Genomic DNA, 27,302 nt, shown 5'->3' with positions numbered 1-27,302 from the left:
TCAGGGGGCGGGGCCTCAAGCATGCAGGACTGGAACACACCCTCCGTCTGCTCCCAGATCAGGGGGCAGGGCCTCAAGTCATACTCTATATCATTACAAATGTGAATCAAACAAAATAGACTTTTATTGTGCCGAGTAGTGAAATCTATACGCAGTCAAAAAACCCTCAGCTGTAGTGTACCGTAACGTCCCTGCATCCTGATAACCTGTAGTGTCATTTCAATACAAAAACACAACAAACCCCAGGAATGCTTGATCAGTAATACTGATTTGTATGGAATGGACAAGGACTGTAGTCCAACCTTGTTATTAACATAATAAAACCACAATACACAGGCACTGGTAACCGAGTGTAAGGCAGTAGTAGTATATCGCCATAGGAATAAAATGATTGTGTGGTGAAGCCTCTCTGTGCCTCGGTCAACTACATCACAATGTCCTACAGGTGTTCATTCTTGAGTGTGAGCCCGCCTGCCTTGGGAGGAGAAAAAAAAAAGTGCAGCAGGGGGCGGGGCGTTGGGCAGGGGGGCGGAGCACAGGTCTCACATAGGCAAGTCCACGCTGTTGTGTCGCGTCTTCCTGGAGGTGCCGTCGTAGCGCGGCAGTGCTTTCTGCAGGCTGGACATGGCGGCGGTGCGCTCCACGTCGATGATGGCGTACAGCTCCGTCCTGCGCGTGGGCGTGTGGGGGAGGGGCGAGGTGGGCGTTTTGGGGGTCTGCGGGGCGCTGGAGTCCGACCCCCTCTCCGTCTCCACCTCGATGTAGTTCAGCGCGTGCGCCTCGCACGGCCGCCGGAAGTCGAAGCTGAACACGGATCGGTCTCGCCAGCGGGCCGACTCCACCTTCCCGGCGCTGAGGGGCGCGGTCACGTTCTCCGTGTTGATGTAGAGGTGGGTGGGGTCGGGGCTGGGCTGGCGGGGGTTGTGGTAGCCGTTGAGCGGTTTTCCCCGGCCGTCGCCGTCCGCGTCCTCGTCGCTGGCCCGGGGGTCTTCCCGCAGGGGCGGCAGGGCCGGCAGGTTCTCGTAGTCCAACAGCGCCGTCCTGCGCTGGGCGGAGTTGTTGACGTTGGCGTCGGGGCTGAGGGGCGGGGGGCGGTTACGCCGGCGGGAGGGGCCGTGGTGGCTGGGGGCGGGGCCGTTCGACTGCTCCACCGCGTCCTCCGCCCTGCTGACCTCGGCCACGTCCGTGCAGTCCGGCCTGGGCTGAGCAGACAGACTCCTGTCTGCGCTGTGGGCGGAGCCGGGTGGCCCCTCCTCCGCCCGTACGCAACACTTCTGCCCTCCCGACTCCAACTGCCCCTCCCTCGCCATGAGCTGCCTCTGCACGGGGGTGGGGCCCAGCACGAACCTCACACCTTCGGCCTCCAGCTGCACGCGTGGCCCCGGTTCTGGGGCCTGCGGGGCCTCGTGGGTCTGCGCTGCGGCTGGGCTGTGGGGGGCGGGGCCGTCCTTCTGCGGCTCCTCCAGGAGACCCGTGGTGTTGACGTACGTGTGACCCTGCAGAAAGAGCGGCGAGGCATCAGTACCGCTGTCACGCAGGACCCGGGGCACCGCAGCGAGACCACACAACACTCACTCGTACAGACTCGTCTGGGACCAGCAGGGGGTGTGTGGACTCCTCTCCCACAGAGGGCAGGCGGGCGCTCCCCACTGACGGGTGTCTGCTGGAGGGGTGAGACGAGGCCTCGCCCAGCGACGGGTAACGCAGGCTCCCGTTGGGCAGAGCGGGCAGAGAGGTGCCTGTGGCAAACACCACATTAATCAGACAAACACCACATTCATCAGACAAACACCACATTCATCAAACAAACACCTCACAGTGCAACTGCACATACATAATGTGTCTGTTTAAATACTGTAGGGAGGCTGGGTGTGGAACTGTGGTGTGTGTGTGTGTGTGTGGTTAGTGGGGCTGTGGTAATCTTACAAGTGGGGGGGGGGGGGGTGTGAATGGGGGTGCATTACTCTTACTGGTGGGTGTGGGCAGTTTTCTTAATGGGGTGTGTGCGTGTGTGTGTGAGCAGTTCTCTTACTAGTGGGTAGGTGTAGTGTGAGTGGGGGTGCAGTTCTTACTGGTGGGTGTGCATGGGGTGAGCAGTACTCTTACTGGGGTGGGTGTGTGTGTGTGCGGTTCTCTTACTGGTGGGTGTGTGTGTGAGCGGGTCTCTTACTGGTGGGTGTGTGTGTGTGTGAGCGGGTCTCTTACTGGTGTGTGTGTGTGGTTCTCTTACTGGTGGGTGTGTGTGTGTGTGCGGTTCTCTTACTGGTGGGTGTGTGTGTGTGTGCGGTTCTCTTACTGGTGTGTGTGTGTGGTTCTCTTACTGGTGGGTGTGTGTGTGTGCGGTTCTCTTACTGGTGTGTGTGTGTGTGTGTGTGTGTGTGTGTGCGGTTCTCTTACTGGTGTGTGTGTGTGTGGTTCTCTTACTGGTGGGTGTGTGTGGGTGTGTGGTTCTCTTACTGGTGGGTGTGTGTGTGCGGTTCTCTTACTGGTGGGTGTGTGTGTGGTTCTCTTACTGGTGGGTGGGTGTGTGTGTGCGGTTCTCTTACTGGTGGGTGTGTGTGTGTGGTTCTCTTACTGGTGTGTGTGTGTGTGGTTCTCTTACTGGTGGGTGTGTGTGTGTGGTTCTCTTACTGGTGGGTGTGTGTGTGTGGTTCTCTTACTGGTGGGTGTGTGTGTGTGGTTCTCTTACTGGTGGGTGTGTGTGTGTGTGCGGTTCTCTTACTGGTGGGTGGGTGTGTGTGTGTGTGTGTGAGCGGGTCTCTTACTGGTGGGTGGGTGTGTGCGTGGTTCTCTTACTGGTGTGTGTGTGTGTGTGTGTGTGTGTGTGTGTGTGTGAGCGGGTCTCTTACTGGTGGGTGGGTGTGTGTGTGCGGTTCTCTTACTGGTGGGTGTGCGTGGGGTGAGTGGGGGGTCTGGTTCTGCCTGACTGAGTGCAGGCTCACACACAGGCTCCTCCACCACACTGATGCTGTTATTGTGCATGATGTCCTGCAGCATATTGAAGATGTCTTCTGCACGCGCACACTTAAACGCAAAGATCCCTGCAGCAGAACACAGGCAGCAGTGTTACACCACCGTTACACCACCGTTACACCACCTTAATAGCAACCACAACACCCCACACAGCCATCAAGTGATGCTCACTAAGTGTATTCAACACACAACCTGATGATGAACGTAAAGACAAGACCAGAACACGAGACACACTGCAGCCCTGTCCTGCTGGGGTCCCGCCGCAGGACCAGAGGGGCAGGGCTCGCTTGGGGAGGGGGGCACAGCAAGCCACCTTTGACCTTTACTCACCGCATGGAGCCCAGGGCCCCTGCTCTCTCAAGCTCATCCTTTTGAAAGCGTGGGGTCAAAGTTCACAGTGGGGTCAAAGTTAACATTGTCACATTAATCAGTGGGCAAAAAGCTGCACAAATTCAACTTCAAGTCATTATTCCTGAAGCATCTCCATAATAAATAAGTGATGGGGCATCAGGACCACCTTACCACACATTACACCACCTTACCACACATTACACCACCTTACCACACATTATCAACAGGCATACTGAATAAATCAACAGTAATGAAAAGTGAGATGTAACCGGTGACAGTCCTCTAAGCTGTGGCGCTAATCACCACAAACTAAATCTACATTCAATTACTTTTTTAAAAAGCAGTGAAATAAATTACATCAAACTCAAAATAATGATTATAAAATATTTACGAACTCATCCAGCCTGAGCCTCTCTGTTAGGGTATTTTTACAGAACCTGTCTGTTCTCATTGATTACTGGAAATTCACACCTACACGATCCATTTCTGACATCCTTGCGATTGTGTTGTATTAACCTCCAACTTAACACACATGCTCAACCTCATTATGGTACTACACATTAACGAAGCCTCACACACATCCATACCCAGCACCACCTACCTCTGGGACTCCGCACTAACATTTAATAACCCTAACCTATAGATGGGCCAGACAGCCAAAAATGATCACGATACATTTTTCTATATTGATCTCTAAATAATTATTGCATTATAACATTTTGTAACAGTTTTAGAGAATATCCTTCTAAGAAAACCCTGACTGAATACATACATGTACAGAGGATGCAAATCCACTTTTTGACTACCATGACTAAATAATGAATACCCGACTTAATATCTCCACCATAAAAAATGTTATCTGTGTCCTGGGTCATGAGAACACTATTAGGGCATTTTTCCGTACAGTGTAAAAGTCGCTGGCTAACACCTGAATGTTCTACACCAGCGGTGCCTTTTTTGTGCCACCAGTTACATGTCAGACAATATTTTCACGGACCAGCCTTTAAAGCGTGGGGGGTAAATACGACTAAATAAAATGATACGACTGGTATAAAAACAAATATAAAGCACATAAAAATAAAACTAACCATATGCAAAAATCCTTTTTCCCCCCCAAAATAAAAACTCTGATCTGTGACTGATCGTCGATAAAAAAAATATTATGTGCGGCCCGATACCAAATGACCCACAGACCGGTACCGGTCCGCGGCCCATTCCGACTGCTGGAATGGTAGTTTGTCAAACACTAAATCAAATCAATAAAGTTTCTGTGTTTGCACTGCAGCATATTATGTGTTTTTGGGTTAATGGCGCTTGATCAGCCTTAAGATATCTGAACCAGTGGAAATATCTGAACCACTGCAGATACCATGTAACCTAACCAGGCTTCCTAACCTAACCCAGGTGTGGGGGTTCAGGTGTATGGAGGTCCAGGTGTGTGGAGGTTCAGTACCTTGCCCAGTCTGGCAGCGTCGGCCGCTCTCGAAGGAGAAGAGGTTGGAGTCGTAGCCATAGCGACGCAGGCAGAGGTATGGCCACCTGACGGCATCACACTTGTGCGTGCGGAGGACCAGCTCTTCTTCTGTCAGCTCCATGACTCCTGCCCCCAGCTCGTTCCCATCATCATCCACGTTAACCACCTGCACACGGCACCCAGCACGTCAGCGGCTCCACAGACACACACACACACACACACACACCGCATGGACTCACACTCAACACGACCACAGGACACCCACCTTGAATTTACTCTGGTGATTGTCAGGAATGGACTGCTTGTCTGGACAACTCCAACAGCTTCCCATGGCTTCTTCAGAGGACCACTGGGTGCCTGGCACAGCACAGAGGCCATCAGCACACACACACAGGACACCAGCACACGCACAGGCCACCAGCACAAGCACACACACACACACTCACACACACACACACACACAACACCAGCACACAGGCACATGACACCACTGGGACTTTAAACTGGATAAACCAGATCTTTTTAAAAGTGCCATATCTATGTATGTAGCACAGTTAAGAATGCATATGAGACCAGCAAGCACTTACCTAGACTCAGCCATCGGGGTTCCTGACTCGTTCAGCACCAGACGGACAGACATTCTCGATATGTACTGGATCAGGGTTCTTGATGTGTACGGCCTCTAGCTGTGGCGACGGTTGATCCTGCAGTTTGATGCGCTGTTTAAAACAATTCCAACCAAACCACAGCACGCCATTTATCCGCCTGAATGAATATAGATATTTATTTATGGATGCTCGCTAAGAGCTTTACTGACAAGATCTTTGTAAACAGCGCAACAGAAACAAAACTAATGAATTCATATTGATCCTAACAAAGCTGATTACTTAAAAAGTCGAGGACATTGACATTAGCTAAACCCCAACTCCTATGAATAAACATTTTAAACCCTGATCAAAACACCAGACGTTAAGGCGAGTAAAAAAAAGATGCTTGGACGCAGAAAGTGAAGCCTGATCGAGATGACCAAGCGGGCGAGGTACACCAACACGATGTCTGAGTTATTCAGTTATCCCCCCCAAGACCGAGCGGTTGATCTTTAAACGCCGAGATGGTTTGGAGAATGAAAAATTCCTGACATATTTTCATAACGCGCCCCTCCCTCTCGCTCGGAAGCTACACCAACATTTTCTTCATCCTGTCTGAAGAGCATTTTGTCGCCGCCTCAAGAAAAAAAACCCAACATCGCCTCGACTCGCCGTCGCAAATGTAACCGTGAATAAAACACATCCAGCGGGATAAACGTGTAAGTGTAGCTACGTGCGGAGTTAGCCTCGCTAGCTTAACACGGTTACACCAAAGTGCCACTTTTCTGAGGCAGCGCTACTCAGAACCAGCCCACACATCGGTACATAAACCCACCATTAAGGTTCGCGGTGGGGTAACAAATGAGCGTAAAACCACACAAGCACCCAACACTTTAAAACATGTCGGCCAAGCCCGTGTTTAACTAATGTAACCTTTACGTTATCGTGTGAGGCGAAACTAGCTACGCGGCTAAATATGTCCTTCAAAACTTTGAATTCAGCTTCTTCTTCACCAGTTTAAGCGTCAGTATTTCTGTCAGTGTTGGGACACACTTGAGGCGAGGTTCACCCCCAACTCCACACGACCACCGCGGGCTCTGTGTGGCTCCACTAAACCCGCGAAGCTTCGGTGTAGCTTACCTCAGGGGTTCCGTGTTGTTAGCGGACTACGGTGCCGTTAGCTCGCTGGCTAGCCTACACGGCTAACTGGGCTGCTGAGGTACCGGAGAAAGGGGTTCGTGCTGGCTCAATACGTTATAACGTCGTAATAACCGCCACAAAACCTCGTTTATTTTACTCAGAAACCGAACCGTGTGAAGACCTCGCGCAGCTAGCTCGGCTAGATAGCCGTTAGCTTCTATTATTTTAATAAACGCCATGTACGACAGCTAAGTTAGCTAACGTGGCTAGCCCGCTCGCTAAATACGGGACGGGAGACGTGTAGAAAACATAATTAACAACCGAGCGGTGGACCGGACACTGAAAAGACGAATACTTACCGTTGCTGTATTACTGTATTCCGCTAAAGCGAACCCGCCGTTCTTCGGCCACGAATGTTATACGTGACTTGGGCGACCTGCGAGTTTCTCTCATCCGTGTTGTGTAGCCGGACGGCGGCGCGAGAGCCGAACAGCGGCGCGAGCGCCGGACAGCCAGCCGCTAACGGTCAATCTCACAAAAGTGTCCCGAGCGCCAAAACGGCAACACTGAAGTAACGAACTAAACCTTTTAAAGAGATTCTTAGCTAATCGCCACAAAACCCAAGTCGATTTCCAGAATGTAAACTCATTATTGTTCGCTAAATATTCGCGTGAGACATCCGAATTGCCACGATTTTCTCGGTTTTCGTTAGTTCGAGTCACTGAAGTTGATGTGAGTCGATGTTGTGTTAGCAGCTAGCTAGCTAGTTGGCTGGCAGGCTGACTGGTGGGTTGGTGGGCTAACTCGCGTACTGCGCATGCGTCAGACTGGTGAACCAATAGTCGTCCTTTACATGGGCGAAAAGCAGTTTGGAAAGAAAATGGAAACTGAAGCCAATGTTGTCTCGTTCTGTTGAATTCATTCACTGAATTGGCTTGACAGTCTGTTTTCCACGACATGAAAGACTACCATTATGTCATTACTAGCGTAAAGCGCCATATGTATTATGTTAAATAATTGTATTTATGTATATAATTATTTTAATTAATTGTCATTGTTTTGTCTTGGTGTACTGCCCCATAAAATGCATACACAATGTATCAATATATTGGTCTCAGTTTGAAACAGTAGCCATCATTCAGTTGATTAAATGATCACAACTTGTATGTGCATAATATAAGTCTACTATTACTGACTAGCTCGTGTGAAGCCACACAGTTTGTCAAGCATCCCCACGAGGGCTCAGAACTGTTCATATGGTAATGTTATGTTCGAGTAGTAGACTATTCTCCACACAGCAGTGACAATGACATGGCACTGGCCTGTTTTACGCTTTGCCCAAGTATTACCAGACAGGGCCCTTTTGCTGGAGTTATGGTCAAGCTTGGGCTTAGGGTTAGGGTTTAGAATGGTCTGGGTTAGGGTTTGGTCTGGGTCAGGGTTTAGAATGATCTGGAATAGGGTTTATAATGGTCTGTGTTAGGGTTTAGAACGGTCTGGGTTAGGGTTTAGAATAGTCTGGGTTGGGGTTTAGAATAGTCTGTCATCCAAACAGCCAACAATTCTGTGTGAACTGCAGTGCAACAGGTGGGTTTTAGTTTCCTGTAAAGTGTCCAATAATACCTCTGTAGTAATGCCTGATCAGTTTAACTTTGCATTAAGGTACTTTTATTATCGGTGTTTGAAGTAGATCTACAGAACTAACTGACAGCTGCCTGTTCCCATGCGTCAAGTATGTTACAAGATGATCTTGGTCTGTTCAATCGACCCTGACCAACCGCTTCTCGCATGCTCTGGCAAAGCTTGATCGTTCTCCAGCGAATTCTTATGATCAGACCCCATTATTTTGAAATGGAAGCTGGACACGCCAGCGACACACAGAACGCTGCTCTCCTTGTACCATGGCGCCCCCTGCTGGCTGATACATGTCAATGTCACGGGGTTCTCTGCGTGGGGTTGCGCGCTTCAGGTGTCGCTCAAATGAACATAAATCACATCACAGGGACGTGTCTGTCATCGGGAAAGACAGCAGTAATACAGTAGTGTAGTGTAGTGTAGCAGTAATACAGTAGTGTTGGGGATACGCTAACCCTAGCCAGCGGTAATGCAGTAGTGTTGCTGATACTGTTGATTACGACTAGCAAATCCAGTAAAGCTGTTGAGGCATTTTCCATTTGTTTATGTTATTTACATAGATGGCCAGTGTCATATCTCCTCCATATGTGCTTTTGTTGGGACGTCCTAATTTTACAAGTTATCAATAAAGATAGATGCAACGTTAAAGGTCGTCGTCCTTGGACAATAGGCTGTTTGTGCCTTGGACGTTACAAATCGACGGAGATCGTATTGAAGTTGCTCTAAAATTACAGTTTACGTTGCGTAATGAACAAAATATTACCACTTTATGATCCAAATATTACGAATACAATATTACAACCGTTTAAAAAAGTTCCAATTGTTTAAAAAGTTAAAATAACACTGAATCAAACATGTACACACACACACACATTGGGTGCATCTCAATTCAATAATCTACTTGACGCACGTAAAGCGACCCACAATTCACCGCGTTTGCGTTTGTGTCATGTGACCACTAAGGCGGAAGTGCAGGCTAAGCGGTTAGCTAAGCAGCAGAAGCAGAGCGCGGCGGAACGGTACGATTAACAGTGCGACGCTGTCTTGTTTTATGGATTATTGGCTGGAAGAAAACACGTATGTGGTTGTGAACTGTTTTAGTCGCGCTGCCTTAACGCGATAGTCCCGTTTTGTGAAGTTAAGTTTTAGGAGTCGTATCCAGGAGTGAATTCGCTTCCGTGTTTATCCTAAACGAGACGTGTAGTGTGATTTATCACATCAGTGTCACCAACCCGCAGATCAGTGCAGATTAAACCTAAATTATCTGGTACTGTAGATTACACCTAAATCATCTGGTACTGTAGATTAAACCTAAATCATCTGGTACTGCAGATTAAACCTAAATCATCTGGTACTGCAGATTAAACCTAAATCATCTGGTACTGCAGATTAAACCTAAATCATCTGGTACTGTAGATTAGACCTAAATCATCTGGTACTGTAGATTAAACCTAAATCATCCGGTACTGTAGATTACACCTAAATCATCCGGTACTGTAGATTACACCTAAATCATCTGGTACTGTAGATTACATCTAAATCATCTGGTACTGTAGATTACACCTAAATCATCCGGTACTGATGATTACATCTAAATCATCTGGTACTGATGCTTACACCTAAATCATCTGGTACTGTAGATTACACCTAAATCATCTGGTACTGCAGATTAGACCTAAATCATCTGGTACTGTAGATTAGACCTAAATCATCTGGTACTGTAGATTAGACCTAAATCATCTGGTACTGTAGATTACATCTAAATCATCTGGTACTGTAGATTACACCTAAATCATCCGGTACTGATGATTACATCTAAATCATCTGGTACTGTAGATTACACCTAAATCATCTGGTACTGTAGATTAAACCTAAATCATCTGGTACTGTAGATTAAACCTAAATCATCTGGTACTGCAGATTAAACCTAAATCATCTGGTACTGTAGATTACACCTAAATCATCCGGTACTGATGATTACATCTAAATAATCCGGTACTGATGATTACATCTAAATCATCCGGTACCGATGCTTACATCTAAATCATCTGGTACTGTAGATTACATCTAAATCATCTGGTACTGTAGATTACACCCAAATCATCCGGTACTGATGATTACATCTAAATAATCCGGTACTGATGCTTACACCTAAATCATCTGGTACTGTAGATTACACCTAAATCATCTGGTACTGTAGATTACACCTAAATCATCTGGTACTGTAGATTACACCTAAATCATCTGGTACAGATGCTCTTGGTAGTCATCGTAAAAGTAATTGCAACTAGTCTTGTGTGTAATTTCTATTAGCATTAGCGGCTGACGTCCTTGGTGTTGATGTTCAGAGATGTTGGTTATGTGATGAGTGTGATTAAAGTTCATCTGGGTCAGCCGGAACCACGCGTGCTCTGACCCGGCCTCGTTGCGCTTTACTTTAGTCAGATTGTATTGACATGACCAAGGCCCGAAAGGGATTTAATAGCACATAAACGCATTCATATTTCATATTCTCATGTCTGTGGGAAACAGCATCACTGTTACACTGTTAGTGTTGTTACACAACACTGTAGCTAGTAGCAGGTGTATATAATGTTAAGAGAAGCAGCATATAGCAAACAAGAAACTATAATGTTATAGGATGTTAACATTACCAAGTGGTAAAATTGTAAATATTGGGGAACTTGTGAAGGCTGCAAACTGATAAGCGTGTGTTTGTGTGGGTGTGCATGTGTATGTGTGCATGTTGGTGGGTGTGTATGAATGTCTATGGGTGTGTTGGTGTGTGTGTGTTGGTTTGTGGATGGGTGTGTTGGTGGATGTGTGTGTGTGTTGCTTTGTGGATGGGTGTGTTGGTGTGGATGGGTGTGTGGGGGATGTGTGTGTGGGGTGGTGTGTGTTTAGAGCTGTGATGTAATGGCAGCTGCCAGTGTGAGCAGACCAGGTAGTGTCCAGGGCACAGAGAAATCCCAGCTCACCCTCAAAGGTAAAATTCAAACTTACACTTCCTCTCTGCTTCTGTCCCCAGTTCTCACACATTAATGAATCAATAGGACAGGTGTAATGGGTGGGAATAACCTACGTAATCACCAGTGTAGGAAAGGAGAGTAAATGAATGATTCCAGCCTTCATCTTTTTGCACGTCACTCCTGTGTCCACTGGAGGGCGATGGTTACTTCCATGTTGTTTGTCTGGATACTTTAGTCTGTGCAAATTTCAGACTTGCACTTATGCTCACTAAGAACCAGTGTGGTTTTAAGTGTGAGATGTAATTGAGATGACATATCTGGATGTTGCCACGTTTCTAATATGAGAGTTTATGTGAACATAACATCGTTATGTAAGTAGATTTTAATGCAGTGTCAGTGAGGGCAGTGTGATTGAAGTAAATAACTACTTCAAGAGTCACCCTTAATTGTAGCATGAAGGCTAACCAGCAATCCTGGAGGGTACAGTGTTTCAGGCTGGACAGTTGTGCAGACTATGGTACTGGGTAAGGCATAAGGGGCTAGGTTTAGGTCTTAGGGTTAGGTGTTGGGGTTAATCCTAACGCTGGATTAGATGTATCAAATGTCAGCCTGTTTTTGGTGCTGTTTGTTAGCTGGTTGTGCTTGGCAGTGGTGTGATTAATGTCGACTCTGGTGTGTGTGTGTGTGTGTGTGTGGGACAGTGATCTCGGCCCGGCCACAGTCCCGCCGTCTCTCCCGTCTTAGTTCATTTGTAGAGGTGACGGCTGATGGCCTGAGCAGCGAAACCAAGAAAACGGGCAAACGCAGTGGACAGCAGGAACTGCAGTGGAATGAGGACCTCACCCTGTAAGCCTTCCTCTCTCCTTCCTCTTCCTAGTCTTGTCCTCAGGTGTGGGAGGGGCAGGTAGTCTTGTCCTCGGGTGTGGGAGGGGCAGGTAGTCTTGTCCTCAGGTGTGGGAGGGGCAGGTAGTCTTGTCCTCAGGTGTGGGAGGGGCAGGTAGGCTTGTCCTCAGGTGTGGGAGGGGCAGGTAGTCTTGTCCTCAGGTGTGGGAGGGGCAGGTAGTCTTGTCCTCAGGTGTGGGAGGGGCAGGTAGTCTTGTCCTCAGGTGTGGGAGGGGCATGTAGTCTTGTCCTCAGGTGTGGGAGGGGCAGGTAGTCTTGTCCTCAGGTGTGGGAGGGGCAGGTAGTCTTGTCCTCGGGTGTGGGAGGGGCAGGTAGTCTTGTCCTCGGGTGTGGGAGGGGCAGGTAGTCTTGTCCTCAGGTGTGGGAGGGGCAGGTAGTCTTGTCCTCAGGTGTGGGAGGGGCAGGTAGTCTTGTCCTCAGGTGTGGGAGGGGCAGGTAGTCTTGTCCACAGGTGTGGGAGGGGCAGTTAAAAGTCTTTTTAAAAGTGATTTCTCCCATTGCTCAGTTACAATCATCTGCAGTTGTACTCCAATGAGGTGTGTGCGTGTGTGTGTGTGTGTGTGTGTGTAGGAATGTGACTCCTCAAAGCCACCTGGACCTGAAACTGTGGAGCTGTCACACACTGAGGAAGGAGCTGTTGGGTAGTGCATCCATCGACCTGCTGGACACACTCCGCACGCACGACGGCAAAAGTACGTTAAAGGCCCGAAAGAACCACACACCCTCCAACACGGACACAGAGAGCCTAGATGCACAACACCTAGACGGTAGTGGTATGACTCTGGACACTAGTTTACTGTCTCTAGGTGGGATTTGTATTTTAAATATTTTTAATGATCAGAATGTGTAGTGTATTTTCAACAAAGCTGTCTTGATGAGCGGTACCTTCTAGACCTTTTTTGAAACACACACATCACTTCACTCACGGCAACGCCATTGTGGTCAGCAAGAACAAGCTGCTTAGTCCCCTCCCCCTCTGTAATGTCCCCTCCCCCTCTGTCGCCGCCCCCCCCCCCTCACTTTCTCTCTCCCAGTGGAGAACCTGGAGGTCCGTTTGGTGCTGCAGACGGAGAACAAAGGGTTGGTTGTAGCAGGAGGTGAACTCAGCGTCTGTCTGGACGGCCTGGTTGTTGATCTGGGATCTCTGCCCAATGGCAGCTCAGCAACAGACAGTGAGTCCCGCCTTATAACACACCCACTCACAGTCACTCTGTAAAGAGTTCCAGAGTGTGTGGTAGCGGCTGTGTGCAGGGGTATGTCTGCACAGATGTCTGGGGCTAATGTGTGTCCTAAATATGTGACCCGTACGCCTCGAGTGTGTGACCCCTACGAGCCATGGGTGTGTGGTGACCCCTGTGATGCTCTCTGGAATCATTACACAGATCTTTGGCTCATGCAGACAATTGTTATATTTTTTATGATGTATGATATGCTGTATATGTTTATATAATTGTGTTAAACTAACTCTCCGTAGTGCATTCCAGTTGCTACTGTTTTTGGAGAGTAATGGTTAGTAACTGTGGTTAGCCATGAGTGATTGACATGTTCCTGCTCTCAGTAAATGTACACAAGGAAAGCTTGTCTAAACGTGTCTGTTTATGAAGGATTAGATTGTGTAGCTGTATCTATAATGGATTACAGTGTGCCATGAGTGATGAATGTTTCTCATAATAAATGTCTGATTTGCTTGTTATACACCGGATTAGATAAGATAACGCACGCACGTGAGCTCCTTTGCCAAGCTAAGAAATGGTGCTCAATTATATCATTCTCACAAAAAAATGACCAGCGTGATATTTACACTGAGATGGTGGCTGTGTCAGTTCCTTTCCCTCAGAGGACAGAGGGCTCATAGTGTGTCTTTGTGTGTGTGTGTGTGTGTGTACATATGGGTGAGTGTTTGTGTGCGCGAGCGTGTCTGTATGTGTGTCTGTGAGAGTACACATGCATGTGAGCGTGTGAATGTGTGCGTGAGTGCACACTTGTGTGGTCTAAGCGTGTATGTGTACGTGAGCGTGCACGTTTGTGAGGTGTAAGTGTGTATGAGTGTGTGCGCATTTGTGTGGTGTAAGCGTGTATGTGTACGTGAGTGTGCATGTTTGTGTGTTGTACGCATGCGTGCGTGTGCACATTTGTGTGGTGTAAGCATGTGTGTACGTTGGTGTGTGCATGTTTGTGTGATGTGCGTGAGTGTGCGCGTTTGTGTGGTGTAAGCGTGTATGAGTGCATTTGTGTGGTGTAATTGTGAGTGTGTGTGTGCACGTTTGTGTGGTTTAAGCGCGTGTGCACGTTTGTGTGGTTTAAGCATGTGTGTGCACGCATTTGTGTGGTTTAAGCATGTATGTGTGTGGTGTAAGTGTTTGTGTGCATGAGTGTGCCCATTTGTGTAGTGTAAGCGTGTATGTGTGTGTCTGGATTAGGAGTGAATAGAGGTCTTGAGAGGGTTCATGGTCTCCTGGGATTTTGGGGGAAATGGTGTGTGTGTGCGTGCGTGCGCGCGCTACGTGTGTGTGTGGTACAAGCGTGTATATATGGTATATAAAGGCCTCAGTGTAGAAGGATAGGTGTGTAAAGGTCTCTGTGTTCTGTCTGAAGGCAGCTCTTGTTAGTTTAGTGTTTTGCCTTATTTCCCCTGGCTCTCTTTCTGACACACACACACACACACACACACACACACACACACACACACACACACACACACACACACACACATATGCTTCTGGTTCCTCATAAACAGGTCTTTGTTCTACAGACCTAGTAAAAAAAAAAAAGGCATTTGAGACGGAGCACACCTTAAACGTGTGCACACATTCAGCTGTGCTGCCTCTTCCTCACTCATATACACACACACACTCATATACACATACACACACACACACACACACTCACTCGTATTTACACACACACACACACACACATACACGCATACACACACACACACACACACACACACACACACACACTCACTCATATATACACACACACACACTCATATACACACACATACACTCATACACACATACACACACACACACACACTCACTCATATACACGCGCACACACACTCTCACTCATACTCACTCACTCATACACACACACGCACTCATGCGCACACACACACACACACGCACTCATACACGCGCACACACACACACTCACTCATATACACGCACACACACTCTCACTCATACTCACTCACTCATACACACACACACACACACACTCATGCGCACACACACACACGCACTCATACACACACACACACACACACACACACACACACACACACACACACACACACTCACTCATATACACGCGCACACACACTCTCACTCATACACACGCACTCATGCGCGCACACACACACGCACACACACGCACTCATACACACACACACACACACTCACTCATATACACGTGCACACACATACACACACACACACACTCATGCGCGCACGCACACACACACACACTCATGCGCGCACACACACACACACACACACACACACACACTCATGCGCGCACACACACACACACGCACTCATGCGCGCACACACACACACACAGCACTCAAAACATTTTATTTTCTGCACATTTTTGGATTTTTGTTTTAGTTTTTGAGGTGCTGGTGGTCTGTGCTCTTGTGTGTTGGGTGTTGTTAACCCTAAGGTTAACCCCTAACCCCTAACACTCAATCTAGGGTTAACCCCTAACCCCTAACACTCAATCTAGGGTTAACCCCTAACCCCTAACACTCAATTCTAGGGTTAACCCCTAACCCCTAACACTCAATTCTAGGGTTAACCCCTAACCCCTAACACTCAATCTAGGGTTAACCCCTAACCCCTCACTTCATGTTCCTGTGCCTGAGGGAGACTAAGAGACTTTGTGTGTGTGTAGGGGCATAGAAACATGAGGCTAGAGATTGGGAGTGTGTGTGTGAGTGTGTGTGTAGGGGCATAGAAACATGAGGCTAGAGATTGGGAGTGTGTGTGTGAGTGTGTGTGCAGGGGTGTAGAAACATGAGGCTAGAGATTGGGAGTGTGTGTGTGAGTGTGTGTGCAGGGGTGTAGAAACATGAGGGTAGAGATTGGGAGTGTGTGTGTGAGTGTGTGTGCAGGGGTGTAGAAACATGAGGCTAGAGATTGGGAGTGTGTGTGTGAGTGTGTGTGCAGGGGTGTAGAAACATGAGGCTAGAGATTGGGAGTGTGTGTGTGAGTGTGTGTGCAGGGGTGTAGAAACATGAGGCTAGAGATTGGGAGTGTGTGTGTGAGTGTGTGTGCAGGGGTGTAGAAACATGAGGCTAGAGATTGGGAGTGTGTGTGTGAGTGTGTGTGCAGGGGTGTAGAAACATGAGGCTAGAGATTGGGAGTGTGTGTGTGAGTGTGTGTGCAGGGGTGTAGAAACATGAGGCTAGAGATTGGGAGTGTGTGTGTGAGTGTGTGTGCAGGGGTGTAGAAACATGAGGCTAGAGATTGGGAGTGTGTGTGTGAGTGTGTGTGCAGGGGTGTAGAAACATGAGGCTAGAGATTGGGAGTGTGTGTGTGAGTGTGTGTGCAGGGGTGTAGAAACATGAGGCTAGAGATTGGGAGTGTGTGTGTGAGTGTGTGTGCAGGGGTGTAGAAACATGAGGCTAGAGATTGGGAGTGTGTGTGTGAGTGTGTGTGCAGGGGTGTAGAAACATGAGGCTAGAGATTGGGAGTGTGTGTGTGAGTGTGTGTGCAGGGGTGTAGAAACATGAGGCTAGAGATTGGGAGTGTGTGTGTGAGTGTGTGTGCAGGGGTGTAGAAACATGAGGCTAGAGATTGGGAGTGTGTGTGTGAGTGTGTGTGTAGGGGCATAGAAACATGAGGCTAGAGATTGGGAGTGTGTGTGTGAGTGTGTGTGCAGGGGTGTAGAAACATGAGGCTAGAGATTGGGAGTGTGTGTGTGAGTGTGTGTGTAGGGGCATAGAAACATGAGGCTAGAGATTGGGAGTGTGTGTGTGAGTGTGTGTGCAGGGGCATAGAAACATGAGGCTAGAGATTGGGAGTGTGTGTGTGAGTGTGTGTGTAGGGGCATAGAAACATGAGGCTAGAGATTGGGAGTGTGTGTGTGAGTGTGTGTGCAGGGGTGTAGAAACATGAGGCTAGAGATTGGGAGTGTGTGTGTGAGTGTGTGTGTAGGGGCATAGAAACATGAGGGTAGAGATTGGGAGTGTGTGTGTGAGTGTGTGTGCAGGGGTGTAGAAACATGAGGCTAGAGATTGGGAGTGTGTGTGTGAGTGTGTGTGTAGGGGCATAGAAACATGAGGCTAGAGATTGGGAGTGTGTGTGTGAGTGTGTGTGCAGGGGTGTAGAAACATGAGGCTAGAGATTGGGAGTGTGTGTGTGAGTGTGTGTGCAGGGGCATAGAAACATGAGGCTAGAGATTGGGAGTGTGTGTGTGAGTGTGTGTGCAGGGGCATAGAAACATGAGGCTAGAGATTGGGAGTGTGTGTGTGAGTGTGTGTGCAGGGGTGTAGAAACATGAGGGTAGAGATTGGGAGTGTGTGTGTGAGTGTGTGTGCAGGGGTGTAGAAACATGAGGCTAGAGATTGGGAGTGTGAGTGTGTGTGCAGGGGCATAGAAACATGAGGCTAGAGATTGGGAGTGTGTGTGTGAGTGTGTGTGCAGGGGTGTAGAAACATGAGGCTAGAGATTGGGAGTGTGTGTGTGAATGTGTGTGTAGGGGCATAGAAACATGAGGCTAGAGATTGGGAGTGTGTGTGTGAGTGTGTGTGCAGGGGTGTAGAAACATGAGGCTAGAGATTGGGAGTGTGTGTGTGAGTGTGTGTGCAGGGGTGTAGAAACATGAGGCTAGAGATTGGGAGTGTGTGTGTGAGTGTGTGTGCAGGGGCGTAGAAACATGAGGCTAGAGATTGGGAGTGTGTGTGTGAGTGTGTGTGTAGGGGCATAGAAACATGAGGCTAGAGATTGGGAGTGTGTGTGTGAGTGTGTGTGCAGGGGTGTAGAAACATGAGGCTAGAGATTGGGAGTGTGTGTGTGAGTGTGTGTGTGTAGGGGCATAGAAACATGAGGCTAGAGATTGGGAGTGTGTGTGTGAGTGTGTGTGCAGGGGCATAGAAACATGAGGCTAGAGATTGGGAGTGTGTGTGTGAGTGTGTGTGTAGGGGCATAGAAACATGAGGGTAGAGATTGGGAGTGTGTGTGTGAGTGTGTGTGCAGGGGTGTAGAAACATGAGGCTAGAGATTGGGAGTGTGTGTGTGAGTGTGTGTGTAGGGGCATAGAAACATGAGGCTAGAGATTGGGAGTGTGTGTGTGAGTGTGTGTGCAGGGGTGTAGAAACATGAGGCTAGAGATTGGGAGTGTGTGTGTGAGTGTGTGTGCAGGGGCATAGAAACATGAGGCTAGAGATTGGGAGTGTGTGTGTGAGTGTGTGTGCAGGGGCATAGAAACATGAGGCTAGAGATTGGGAGTGTGTGTGTGAGTGTGTGTGCAGGGGCATAGAAACATGAGGCTAGAGATTGGGAGTGTGTGTGTGAGTGTGTGTGCAGGGGTGTAGAAACATGAGGCTAGAGATTGGGAGTGTGTGTGTGAGTGTGTGTGCAGGGGTGTAGAAACATGAGGCTAGAGATTGGGAGTGTGTGTGTGAGTGTGTGTGCAGGGGGGTAGAAACATGAGGCTAGAGATTGGGAGTGTGTGTGTGAGTGTGTGTGCAGGGGTGTAGAAACATGAGGGTAGAGATTGGGAGTGTGTGTGTGAGTGTGTGTGCAGGGGTGTAGAAACATGAGGCTAGAGATTGGGAGTGTGTGTGTGAGTGTGTGTGCAGGGGCATAGAAACATGAGGCTAGAGATTGGGAGTGTGTGTGTGAGTGTGTGTGCAGGGGTGTAGAAACATGAGGCTAGAGATTGGGAGTGTGTGTGTGAGTGTGTGTGTAGGGGCATAGAAACATGAGGCTAGAGATTGGGAGTGTGTGTGTGAGTGTGTGTGCAGGGGTGTAGAAACATGAGGCTAGAGATTGGGAGTGTGTGTGTGAGTGTGTGTGCAGGGGTGTAGAAACATGAGGCTAGAGATTGGGAGTGTGTGTGTGAGTGTGTGTGCAGGGGCATAGAAACATGAGGCTAGAGATTGGGAGTGTGTGTGTGAGTGTGTGTGTAGGGGCATAGAAACATGAGGCTAGAGATTGGGAGTGTGTGTGTGAGTGTGTGTGCAGGGGTGTAGAAACATGAGGCTAGAGATTGGGAGTGTGTGTGTGAGTGTGTGTGTAGGGGCATAGAAACATGAGGCTAGAGATTGGGAGTGTGTGTGTGAGTGTGTGTGCAGGGGTGTAGAAACATGAGGCTAGAGATTGGGAGTGTGTGTGTGAGTGTGTGTGCAGGGGCATAGAAACATGAGGCTAGAGATTGGGAGTGTGTGTGTGAGTGTGTGTGCAGGGGTGTAGAAACATGAGGCTAGAGATTGGGAGTGTGTGTGTGAGTGTGTGTGCAGGGGCATAGAAACATGAGGCTAGAGATTGGGAGTGTGTGTGTGAGTGTGTGTGCAGGGGCATAGAAACATGAGGCTAGAGATTGGGAGTGTGTGTGTGAGTGTGTGTGCAGGGGCATAGAAACATGAGGCTAGAGATTGGGAGTGTGTGTGTGAGTGTGTGTGCAGGGGTGTAGAAACATGAGGCTAGAGATTGGGAGTGTGTGTGTGAGTGTGTGTGCAGGGGGGTAGAAACATGAGGCTAGAGATTGGGAGTGTGTGTGTGAGTGTGTGTGCAGGGGTGTAGAAACATGAGGCTAGAGATTGGGAGTGTGTGTGTGAGTGTGTGTGCAGGGGTGTAGAAACATGAGGCTAGAGATTGGGAGTGTGTGTGTGAGTGTGTGTGCAGGGGTGTAGAAACATGAGGCTAGAGATTGGGAGTGTGTGTGTGAGTGTGTGTGCAGGGGCATAGAAACATGAGGCTAGAGATTGGGAGTGTGTGTGTGAGTGTGTGTGCAGGGGTGTAGAAACATGAGGCTAGAGATTGGGAGTGTGTGTGTGAGTGTGTGTGTAGGGGCATAGAAACATGAGGCTAGAGATTGGGAGTGTGTGTGTGTAGGGGCATAGAAACATGAGGCTAGAGATTGGGAGTGTGTGTGTGAGTGTGTGTGCAGGGGCATAGAAACATGAGGCTAGAGATTGGGAGTGTGTGTGTGAGTGTGTGTGCAGGGGCATAGAAACATGAGGCTAGAGATTGGGAGTGTGTGTGTGAGTGTGTGTGCAGGGGCATAGAAACATGAGGCTAGAGATTGGGAGTGTGTGTGTGAGTGTGTGTGCAGGGGCATAGAAACATGAGGCTAGAGATTGGGAGTGTGTGTGTGAGTGTGTGTGTAGGGGCATAGAAACATGAGGCTAGAGATTGGGAGTGTGTGTGTGAGTGTGTGTGCAGGGGCATAGAAACATGAGGCTAGAGATTGGGAGTGTGTGTGTGAGTGTGTGTGCAGGGGCATAGAAACATGAGGCTAGAGATTGGGAGTGTGTGTGTGAGTGTGTGTGCAGGGGCATAGAAACATGAGGCTAGAGATTGGGAGTGTGTGTGTGAGTGTGTGTGCAGGGGCATAGAAACATGAGGCTAGAGATTGGGAGTGTGTGTGTGAGTGTGTGTGCAGGGGCGTAGAAACATGAGGCTAGAGATTGGGAGTGTGTGTGTGAGTGTGTGTGCAGGGGTGTAGAAACATGAGGCTAGAGATTGGGAGTGTGTGTGTGAGTGTGTGTGCAGGGGTGTAGAAACATGAGGCTAGAGATTGGGAGTGTGTGTGTGAGTGTGTGTGCAGGGGTGTAGAAACATGAGGCTAGAGATTGGGAGTGTGTGTGTGAGTGTGTGTGCAGGGGTGTAGAAACATGAGGCTAGAGATTGGGAGTGTGTGTGTGAGTGTGTGTGCAGGGGTGTAGAAACATGAGGCTAGAGATTGGGAGTGTGTGTGTGAGTGTGTGTGCAGGGGCGTAGAAACATGAGGCTAGAGATTGGGAGTGTGTGTGTGAGTGTGTGTGCAGGGGCATAGAAACATGAGGCTAGAGATTGGGAGTGTGTGTGTGAGTGTGTGTGCAGGGGCATAGAAACATGAGGCTAGAGATTGGGAGTGTGTGTGTGAGTGTGTGTGCAGGGGCATAGAAACATGAGGCTAGAGATTGGGAGTGTGTGTGTGAGTGTGTGTGCAGGGGCATAGAAACATGAGGCTAGAGATTGGGAGTGTGTGTGTGAGTGTGTGTGTAGGGGCATAGAAACATGAGGCTAGAGATTGGGAGTGTGTGTGTGAGTGTGTGTGCAGGGGCATAGAAACATGAGGCTAGAGATTGGGAGTGTGTGTGTGAGTGTGTGTGCAGGGGCATAGAAACATGAGGCTAGAGATTGGGAGTGTGTGTGTGAGTGTGTGTGCAGGGGCATAGAAACATGAGGCTAGAGATTGGGAGTGTGTGTGTGAGTGTGTGTGCAGGGGCGTAGAAACATGAGGCTAGAGATTGGGAGTGTGTGTGTGAGTGTGTGTGCAGGGGCGTAGAAACATGAGGCTAGAGATTGGGAGTGTGTGTGTGAGTGTGTGTGTAGGGGCATAGAAACATGAGGCTAGAGATTGGGAGTGTGTGTGTGAGTGTGTGTGCAGGGGCATAGAAACATGAGGCTAGAGATTGGGAGTGTGTGTGTGAGTGTGTGTGTAGGGGCATAGAAACATGAGGGTAGAGATTGGGAGTGTGTGTGTGAGTGTGTGTGCAGGGGTGTAGAAACATGAGGCTAGAGATTGGGAGTGTGTGTGTGAGTGTGTGTGTAGGGGCATAGAAACATGAGGCTAGAGATTGGGAGTGTGTGTGTGAGTGTGTGTGCAGGGGCATAGAAACATGAGGCTAGAGATTGGGAGTGTGTGTGTGAGTGTGTGTGCAGGGGTGTAGAAACATGAGGCTAGAGATTGGGAGTGTGTGTGTGAGTGTGTGTGCAGGGGCATAGAAACATGAGGCTAGAGATTGGGAGTGTGTGTGTGAGTGTGTGTGCAGGGGCATAGAAACATGAGGCTAGAGATTGGGAGTGTGTGTGTGAGTGTGTGTGCAGGGGCATAGAAACATGAGGCTAGAGATTGGGAGTGTGTGTGTGAGTGTGTGTGCAGGGGTGTAGAAACATGAGGCTAGAGATTGGGAGTGTGTGTGTGAGTGTGTGTGCAGGGGGGTAGAAACATGAGGCTAGAGATTGGGAGTGTGTGTGTGAGTGTGTGTGCAGGGGTGTAGAAACATGAGGCTAGAGATTGGGAGTGTGTGTGTGAGTGTGTGTGCAGGGGTGTAGAAACATGAGGCTAGAGATTGGGAGTGTGTGTGTGAGTGTGTGTGCAGGGGTGTAGAAACATGAGGCTAGAGATTGGGAGTGTGTGTGTGAGTGTGTGTGCAGGGGTGTAGAAACATGAGGCTAGAGATTGGGAGTGTGTGTGTGAGTGTGTGTGCAGGGGTGTAGAAACATGAGGCTAGAGATTGGGAGTGTGTGTGTGAGTGTGTGTGCAGGGGTGTAGAAACATGAGGCTAGAGATTGGGAGTGTGTGTGTGAGTGTGTGTGCAGGGGCGTAGAAACATGAGGCTAGAGATTGGGAGTGTGTGTGTGAGTGTGTGTGCAGGGGCATAGAAACATGAGGCTAGAGATTGGGAGTGTGTGTGTGAGTGTGTGTGCAGGGGCATAGAAACATGAGGCTAGAGATTGGGAGTGTGTGTGTGAGTGTGTGTGCAGGGGCATAGAAACATGAGGCTAGAGATTGGGAGTGTGTGTGTGAGTGTGTGTGCAGGGGCATAGAAACATGAGGCTAGAGATTGGGAGTGTGTGTGTGAGTGTGTGTGTAGGGGCATAGAAACATGAGGCTAGAGATTGGGAGTGTGTGTGTGAGTGTGTGTGCAGGGGCATAGAAACATGAGGCTAGAGATTGGGAGTGTGTGTGTGAGTGTGTGTGCAGGGGCATAGAAACATGAGGCTAGAGATTGGGAGTGTGTGAGTGTGTGTGCAGGGGCATAGAAACATGAGGCTAGAGATTGGGAGTGTGTGTGTGAGTGTGTGTGCAGGGGCGTAGAAACATGAGGCTAGAGATTGGGAGTGTGTGTGTGAGTGTGTGTGCAGGGGCGTAGAAACATGAGGCTAGAGATTGGGAGTGTGTGTGTGAGTGTGTGTGTAGGGGCATAGAAACATGAGGCTAGAGATTGGGAGTGTGTGTGTGAGTGTGTGTGCAGGGGCATAGAAACATGAGGCTAGAGATTGGGAGTGTGTGTGTGAGTGTGTGTGTAGGGGCATAGAAACATGAGGGTAGAGATTGGGAGTGTGTGTGTGAGTGTGTGTGCAGGGGTGTAGAAACATGAGGCTAGAGATTGGGAGTGTGTGTGTGAGTGTGTGTGTAGGGGCATAGAAACATGAGGCTAGAGATTGGGAGTGTGTGTGTGAGTGTGTGTGCAGGGGTGTAGAAACATGAGGCTAGAGATTGGGAGTGTGTGTGTGAGTGTGTGTGCAGGGGCATAGAAACATGAGGCTAGAGATTGGGAGTGTGTGTGTGAGTGTGTGTGTAGGGGCATAGAAACATGAGGCTAGAGATTGGGAGTGTGTGTGTGAGTGTGTGTGCAGGGGTGTAGAAACATGAGGGTACAGATTGTGTATGTATGGGGGGGGGCGTAGAAACATGAGGGCAGAGGTTATGTGTAGGGACATAGTGTGTGTGAGTGTGTAGAAAGAGAAGATCAATATGGTTTTCTTCTTGTGGTGTTTGGCAACAGTGCCCATCTGACACACACACACATGGTGTACACATACACAGTCGTGAGTGCAGAAACAGCTGTTCACAACTAACTTTACTCTAATGTATCAGTAGGCTTTTTGAATTGTCTTATTGTTTAAGTGTGCGTGTGTGTGTGTGTGTGTATATAGAGATTCTACAGACAGATGTACTCAACCTTCGCAGGAGTCAAAGTGAGGAGACAACCAGCAGTGTTAGTCCCCGCAGCAGGTGAGACACACACACACACACACACACACACACACTCAGCAGATGAGACAGACATACGCGCACACACACTCTCAGCAGGTGACACACACACACACACACACACACACACTCACACTTCTGGTGAGACAGACACATGTGTGTGCGCACACACACTCAGCCAGTGAGACAGACACGCACGTACACACACACACACACTGGGGAATGTGTCGGTGTGTGTGTGTGTTTGTGTGGAGGGATGTCTGTGAGGCCGTGTCCCTCTGTGAATCTAGTCTTTTACCCCCCCACTCCTGTGTAAAACAAAGCCCTTCTGTACCTGTGTGGAGGTGTATTGAGTAGTATGGGTTGTTAAGGTTAATTTTGTAATGTATGGGTTGTTGAGGTCAGTTAAGTAGTGTATGGTTTAAGGTCGGTTAAGTAGTGTATGGGTTAAGGTCGGTTAAGTAGTGTATGGGTTGTTGAGGTCTGTTAAGTAGTGTATGGGTTGTTGAGGTCGGTTAAGTAGTGTATGGGTTGTTGAGGTCTGTTAAGTAGTGTATGGGTTGTTGAGGTCTGTTAAGTAGTGTATGGGTTGTTGAGGTCGGTTAAGTAGTGTATGGGTTGTTGAGGTCTGTTAAGTAGTGTATGGGTTGTTGAGGTCTGTTAAGTAGTGTATGGGTTGTTGAGGTCGGTTAAGTAGTGTATGGGTTGTTGAGGTCGGTTAAGTAGTGTATGGTTTAAGGTCGGTTAAGTAGTGTATGGGTTAAGGTCGGTTAAGTAGTGTATGGGTTGTTAAGGTCGGTTAAGTAGTGTATGGGTTGTTAAGGTCGGTTAAGTAGTGTATGGGTTGTTGAGGTCGGTTAAGTAGTGTATGGGTTAAGGTCGGTTAAGTAGTGTAGGGTTGTTAAGGTTACATGGTGAATGGGTGTCATGGTGATGTTGTTTGTGTGTGTATGTGCACGGTTTGTTTAGGAGTCAGAGACACTCTACCGCTGTGTCTAGTGCATCTCCCGCTGAATCTAAGGCAGGAACCCCAAACCCACCTCCAGCTCTTACCAACGGAGAACTGGATAGGGAACCAGAGATCTCACACAACCATACAGGTACACACCACTACACACACACACACACACACACACACACACTACTTTGCACAATACTCATATGCATAGATAACACACACACCTCCCTAGTCAATGGGTACACAAAACAAATTCAGCTTTCATGTGCAAACACACGCAGTGTTACACATTACCATAGAGGTGTATACTTATGAGTGTGTTTCAATATTGGTACACACACACACACACACACACACACACACATTACCATAGAGGTGTATACTTATGAGTGTATTTCAATATTGGTACACACACACACACACACACACACACACACACACACACACACACACACACACACACACACACACACACACACACACATTACCATAGAGGTGTATACTTATGAGTGTATTTCAATATTGGTACACACACACACCCACACATTACCTTACAGGAGTACAAACACATTAACATACAGGCACACAAATATACACGTGTTTCATAAGCTTGTCTGGGTCGCGGGGCAGTAGCCTAAGTAAAGAGGCCCAGGTCTCCCTCTCCCCAGCCACCTCTTCTAGCTCTTCTGGGAGGGCGCCCATGTTCGTATCGGCCCATGTTCGTATCGGCCCGCGTTCGTATCGGCCCGCGTTCGTATCGGCCCGCGTTCGTATCGGCCCGCGTTCGTATCGGCCCGCGTTCGTATCCCTCCTTTGTTCTTTAAAATATCAATTGAAAACTTGAAAAATTTACTGTTTCCACTTTAATGCATTCTTGTGTTTTGCAGTGTATTTAAACTGATTGTGAGTGTGTGTGTGTGTGTGTGTGTGTGTGTGTGTGTGTGTGTGTGTGTGTGTGTGTGTGTGTAGGTAAAGAGGAGGTCCTGGAGAATGGACATGTGGGTTCGAGCTGCCACACAGCCGTGTCCTCGTCCTCAACACTCAGACCTGCTGCACATGCAAACAGCCCCCCCACAGCTGCAGATACGGCCCCGCCCCCTCCTGCGGATCCGGCCCCGCCCCCTCCTGTGGATACGGCCCCGCCACCTCCTGCGGATACGGCCCCGCCCCCTCCTACGGATACGGCCCCGCCCCCTCCTGCAGATACGGCCCCGCCTCCGTCTGCAGATACGGCCCCGCCCACAGCTGAGGATCAACCCTCAGAGCCTGTTGTGGAGTCCTTACCTGCAGGGTGTGTGTGTGTGTGTAATGTGTGTGTGTGTAATGTGTGTGGGGGTGTGTGTGTGTGTGTGTAATGTGTAATACATACATTCTTTATTTTCCCAGGTGGGAGCAGAGAGTTCTGCCACACGGTCGTGTGTATTATGTGGATCACAACACCAAGACCACAACCTGGGAAAGACCTCTTCCTCCAGGGTTAGTTACACACTCCCTCTGGGTTTTACACGTCCATGACAGTGTGTGACCTGTAGGGCTGGTGTGAGTGACGTGTGTGTGTGGAGACTGCTGGAGATCTGGAGATGAAAACCCTGAATATGGAGATGTTCAGGAGCTCAGCAGGACTGCAGCAGTGTGGTGGTGTGTTAGCATTAGCATTAGCACACCTGGGTTAGTGGGCTAGAGACCCAGGATATGCGCACTTGTGTGTGTGTGTGTGTGTGTGTGTGTGTGTGTGTGTATGTTTTAGGCTACAGACATACAAAATGTTGACATTTGCTCCCTCAAACTATGACTGTGTGTCTGTCTGTGCCAATGTGTGTGTACGTGTGTGTGTGTGTAGCTGGGAGAAGAGAGTTGATCAGCGCGGGAGGTTCTACTATGTGGACCACAACACACGCACCACCACGTGGCAGCGGCCCACAGCCGAGTCCGTGCGCAGCTACGAGCAGTGGCAGAGCCAGCGCAGCCAGCTACAGGGAGCCATGCATCAGTTCAACCAGAGATACCTGTACCAGGTAACCCCGCCCCCCCGCGTGACCCCGCCCTGTCAGGTGACCCTCAGGTTCAGGTATGGGAGTGTGAGTACTTGGATCAGAACACCATCATTTTATGTTTTGTACATGTCTGTTGTCAGGGTGCCATGCACACACACCCTCCCCTGTCCTGCTCCTTTAGTACTTTATGGATTGTGATGTCACCATTTTCTGTTTTGCACTCCCCTGTCTGGTCTCAGATAAACGTATATAAACATTTGGACAACCCTAATAATCAGGTGTGGAGAGTCTCCTAAAGGTTTACTAGAACGTTCTCACAGCCTGTATTCACAAAAACAGAGCGTATTTTCACTTCGCTGCTGTTCGACTTCTAGACCA

At 48.9% G+C, this 27,302-nt stretch overlaps 2 protein-coding genes across 5 annotated transcripts in view; one reads left to right on the top strand and one right to left on the bottom strand.

The window, feature by feature from the left end:
* Positions 1-102: 102 nt before the first annotated feature.
* On the bottom strand, positions 103-7,330 carry frs2b (fibroblast growth factor receptor substrate 2b). 2 transcript variants are annotated; one of them, XM_077022617.1, is made up of 7 exons: positions 6,885-7,330; positions 5,386-5,517; positions 5,064-5,155; positions 4,778-4,964; positions 2,883-3,041; positions 1,576-1,739; positions 103-1,496 (listed from the first exon to the last, which is right to left on the bottom strand). In XM_077022617.1, exons 3-7 carry the CDS (start codon positions 5,127-5,129, stop codon positions 543-545), a joined length of 1,530 nt encoding a protein of 509 aa, XP_076878732.1. In that variant the 5' UTR covers positions 5,130-5,155; positions 5,386-5,517; positions 6,885-7,330; the 3' UTR covers positions 103-542. The 2 variants fall into 2 exon arrangements, with proteins under 2 accessions (XP_076878732.1, XP_076878733.1); XM_077022618.1 differs by having other exon boundaries at positions 5,386-5,502.
* A 1,730-nt stretch (positions 7,331-9,060) lies between these two features.
* wwp2 (WW domain containing E3 ubiquitin protein ligase 2) overlaps positions 9,061-27,302 on the top strand; it is a 31,360-nt gene continuing 13,118 nt past the window's right edge. For 2 of the 3 annotated variants that reach the window (XM_077022609.1, XM_077022607.1), the window contains exons 1-10: positions 9,061-9,179; positions 11,065-11,146; positions 11,831-11,975; positions 12,603-12,724; positions 13,067-13,204; positions 23,915-23,993; positions 24,942-25,072; positions 25,900-26,221; positions 26,317-26,406; positions 26,771-26,945. In XM_077022609.1, coding sequence (XP_076878724.1) covers positions 11,077-11,146; positions 11,831-11,975; positions 12,603-12,724; positions 13,067-13,204; positions 23,915-23,993; positions 24,942-25,072; positions 25,900-26,221; positions 26,317-26,406; positions 26,771-26,945 — 1,272 coding nt within the window. In that variant the 5' untranslated portion in view covers positions 9,061-9,179; positions 11,065-11,076. Of the gene's footprint in view, positions 9,238-11,064; positions 11,147-11,830; positions 11,976-12,602; positions 12,725-13,066; positions 13,205-23,914; positions 23,994-24,941; positions 25,073-25,899; positions 26,222-26,316; positions 26,407-26,770; positions 26,946-27,302 lie in introns of all 3 variants that reach the window. The other variant, XM_077022608.1, reaches the window with a different exon arrangement.

This window comes from Brachyhypopomus gauderio, chromosome 11 (genome assembly GCF_052324685.1).
Source record: "Brachyhypopomus gauderio isolate BG-103 chromosome 11, BGAUD_0.2, whole genome shotgun sequence".
Classification (NCBI taxonomy): Eukaryota; Metazoa; Chordata; class Actinopteri; order Gymnotiformes; family Hypopomidae; genus Brachyhypopomus; species Brachyhypopomus gauderio.
The sequence above is the reverse complement of the archived record's forward strand: the minus strand, read 5'-3'. Positions and strand labels throughout refer to the sequence as shown.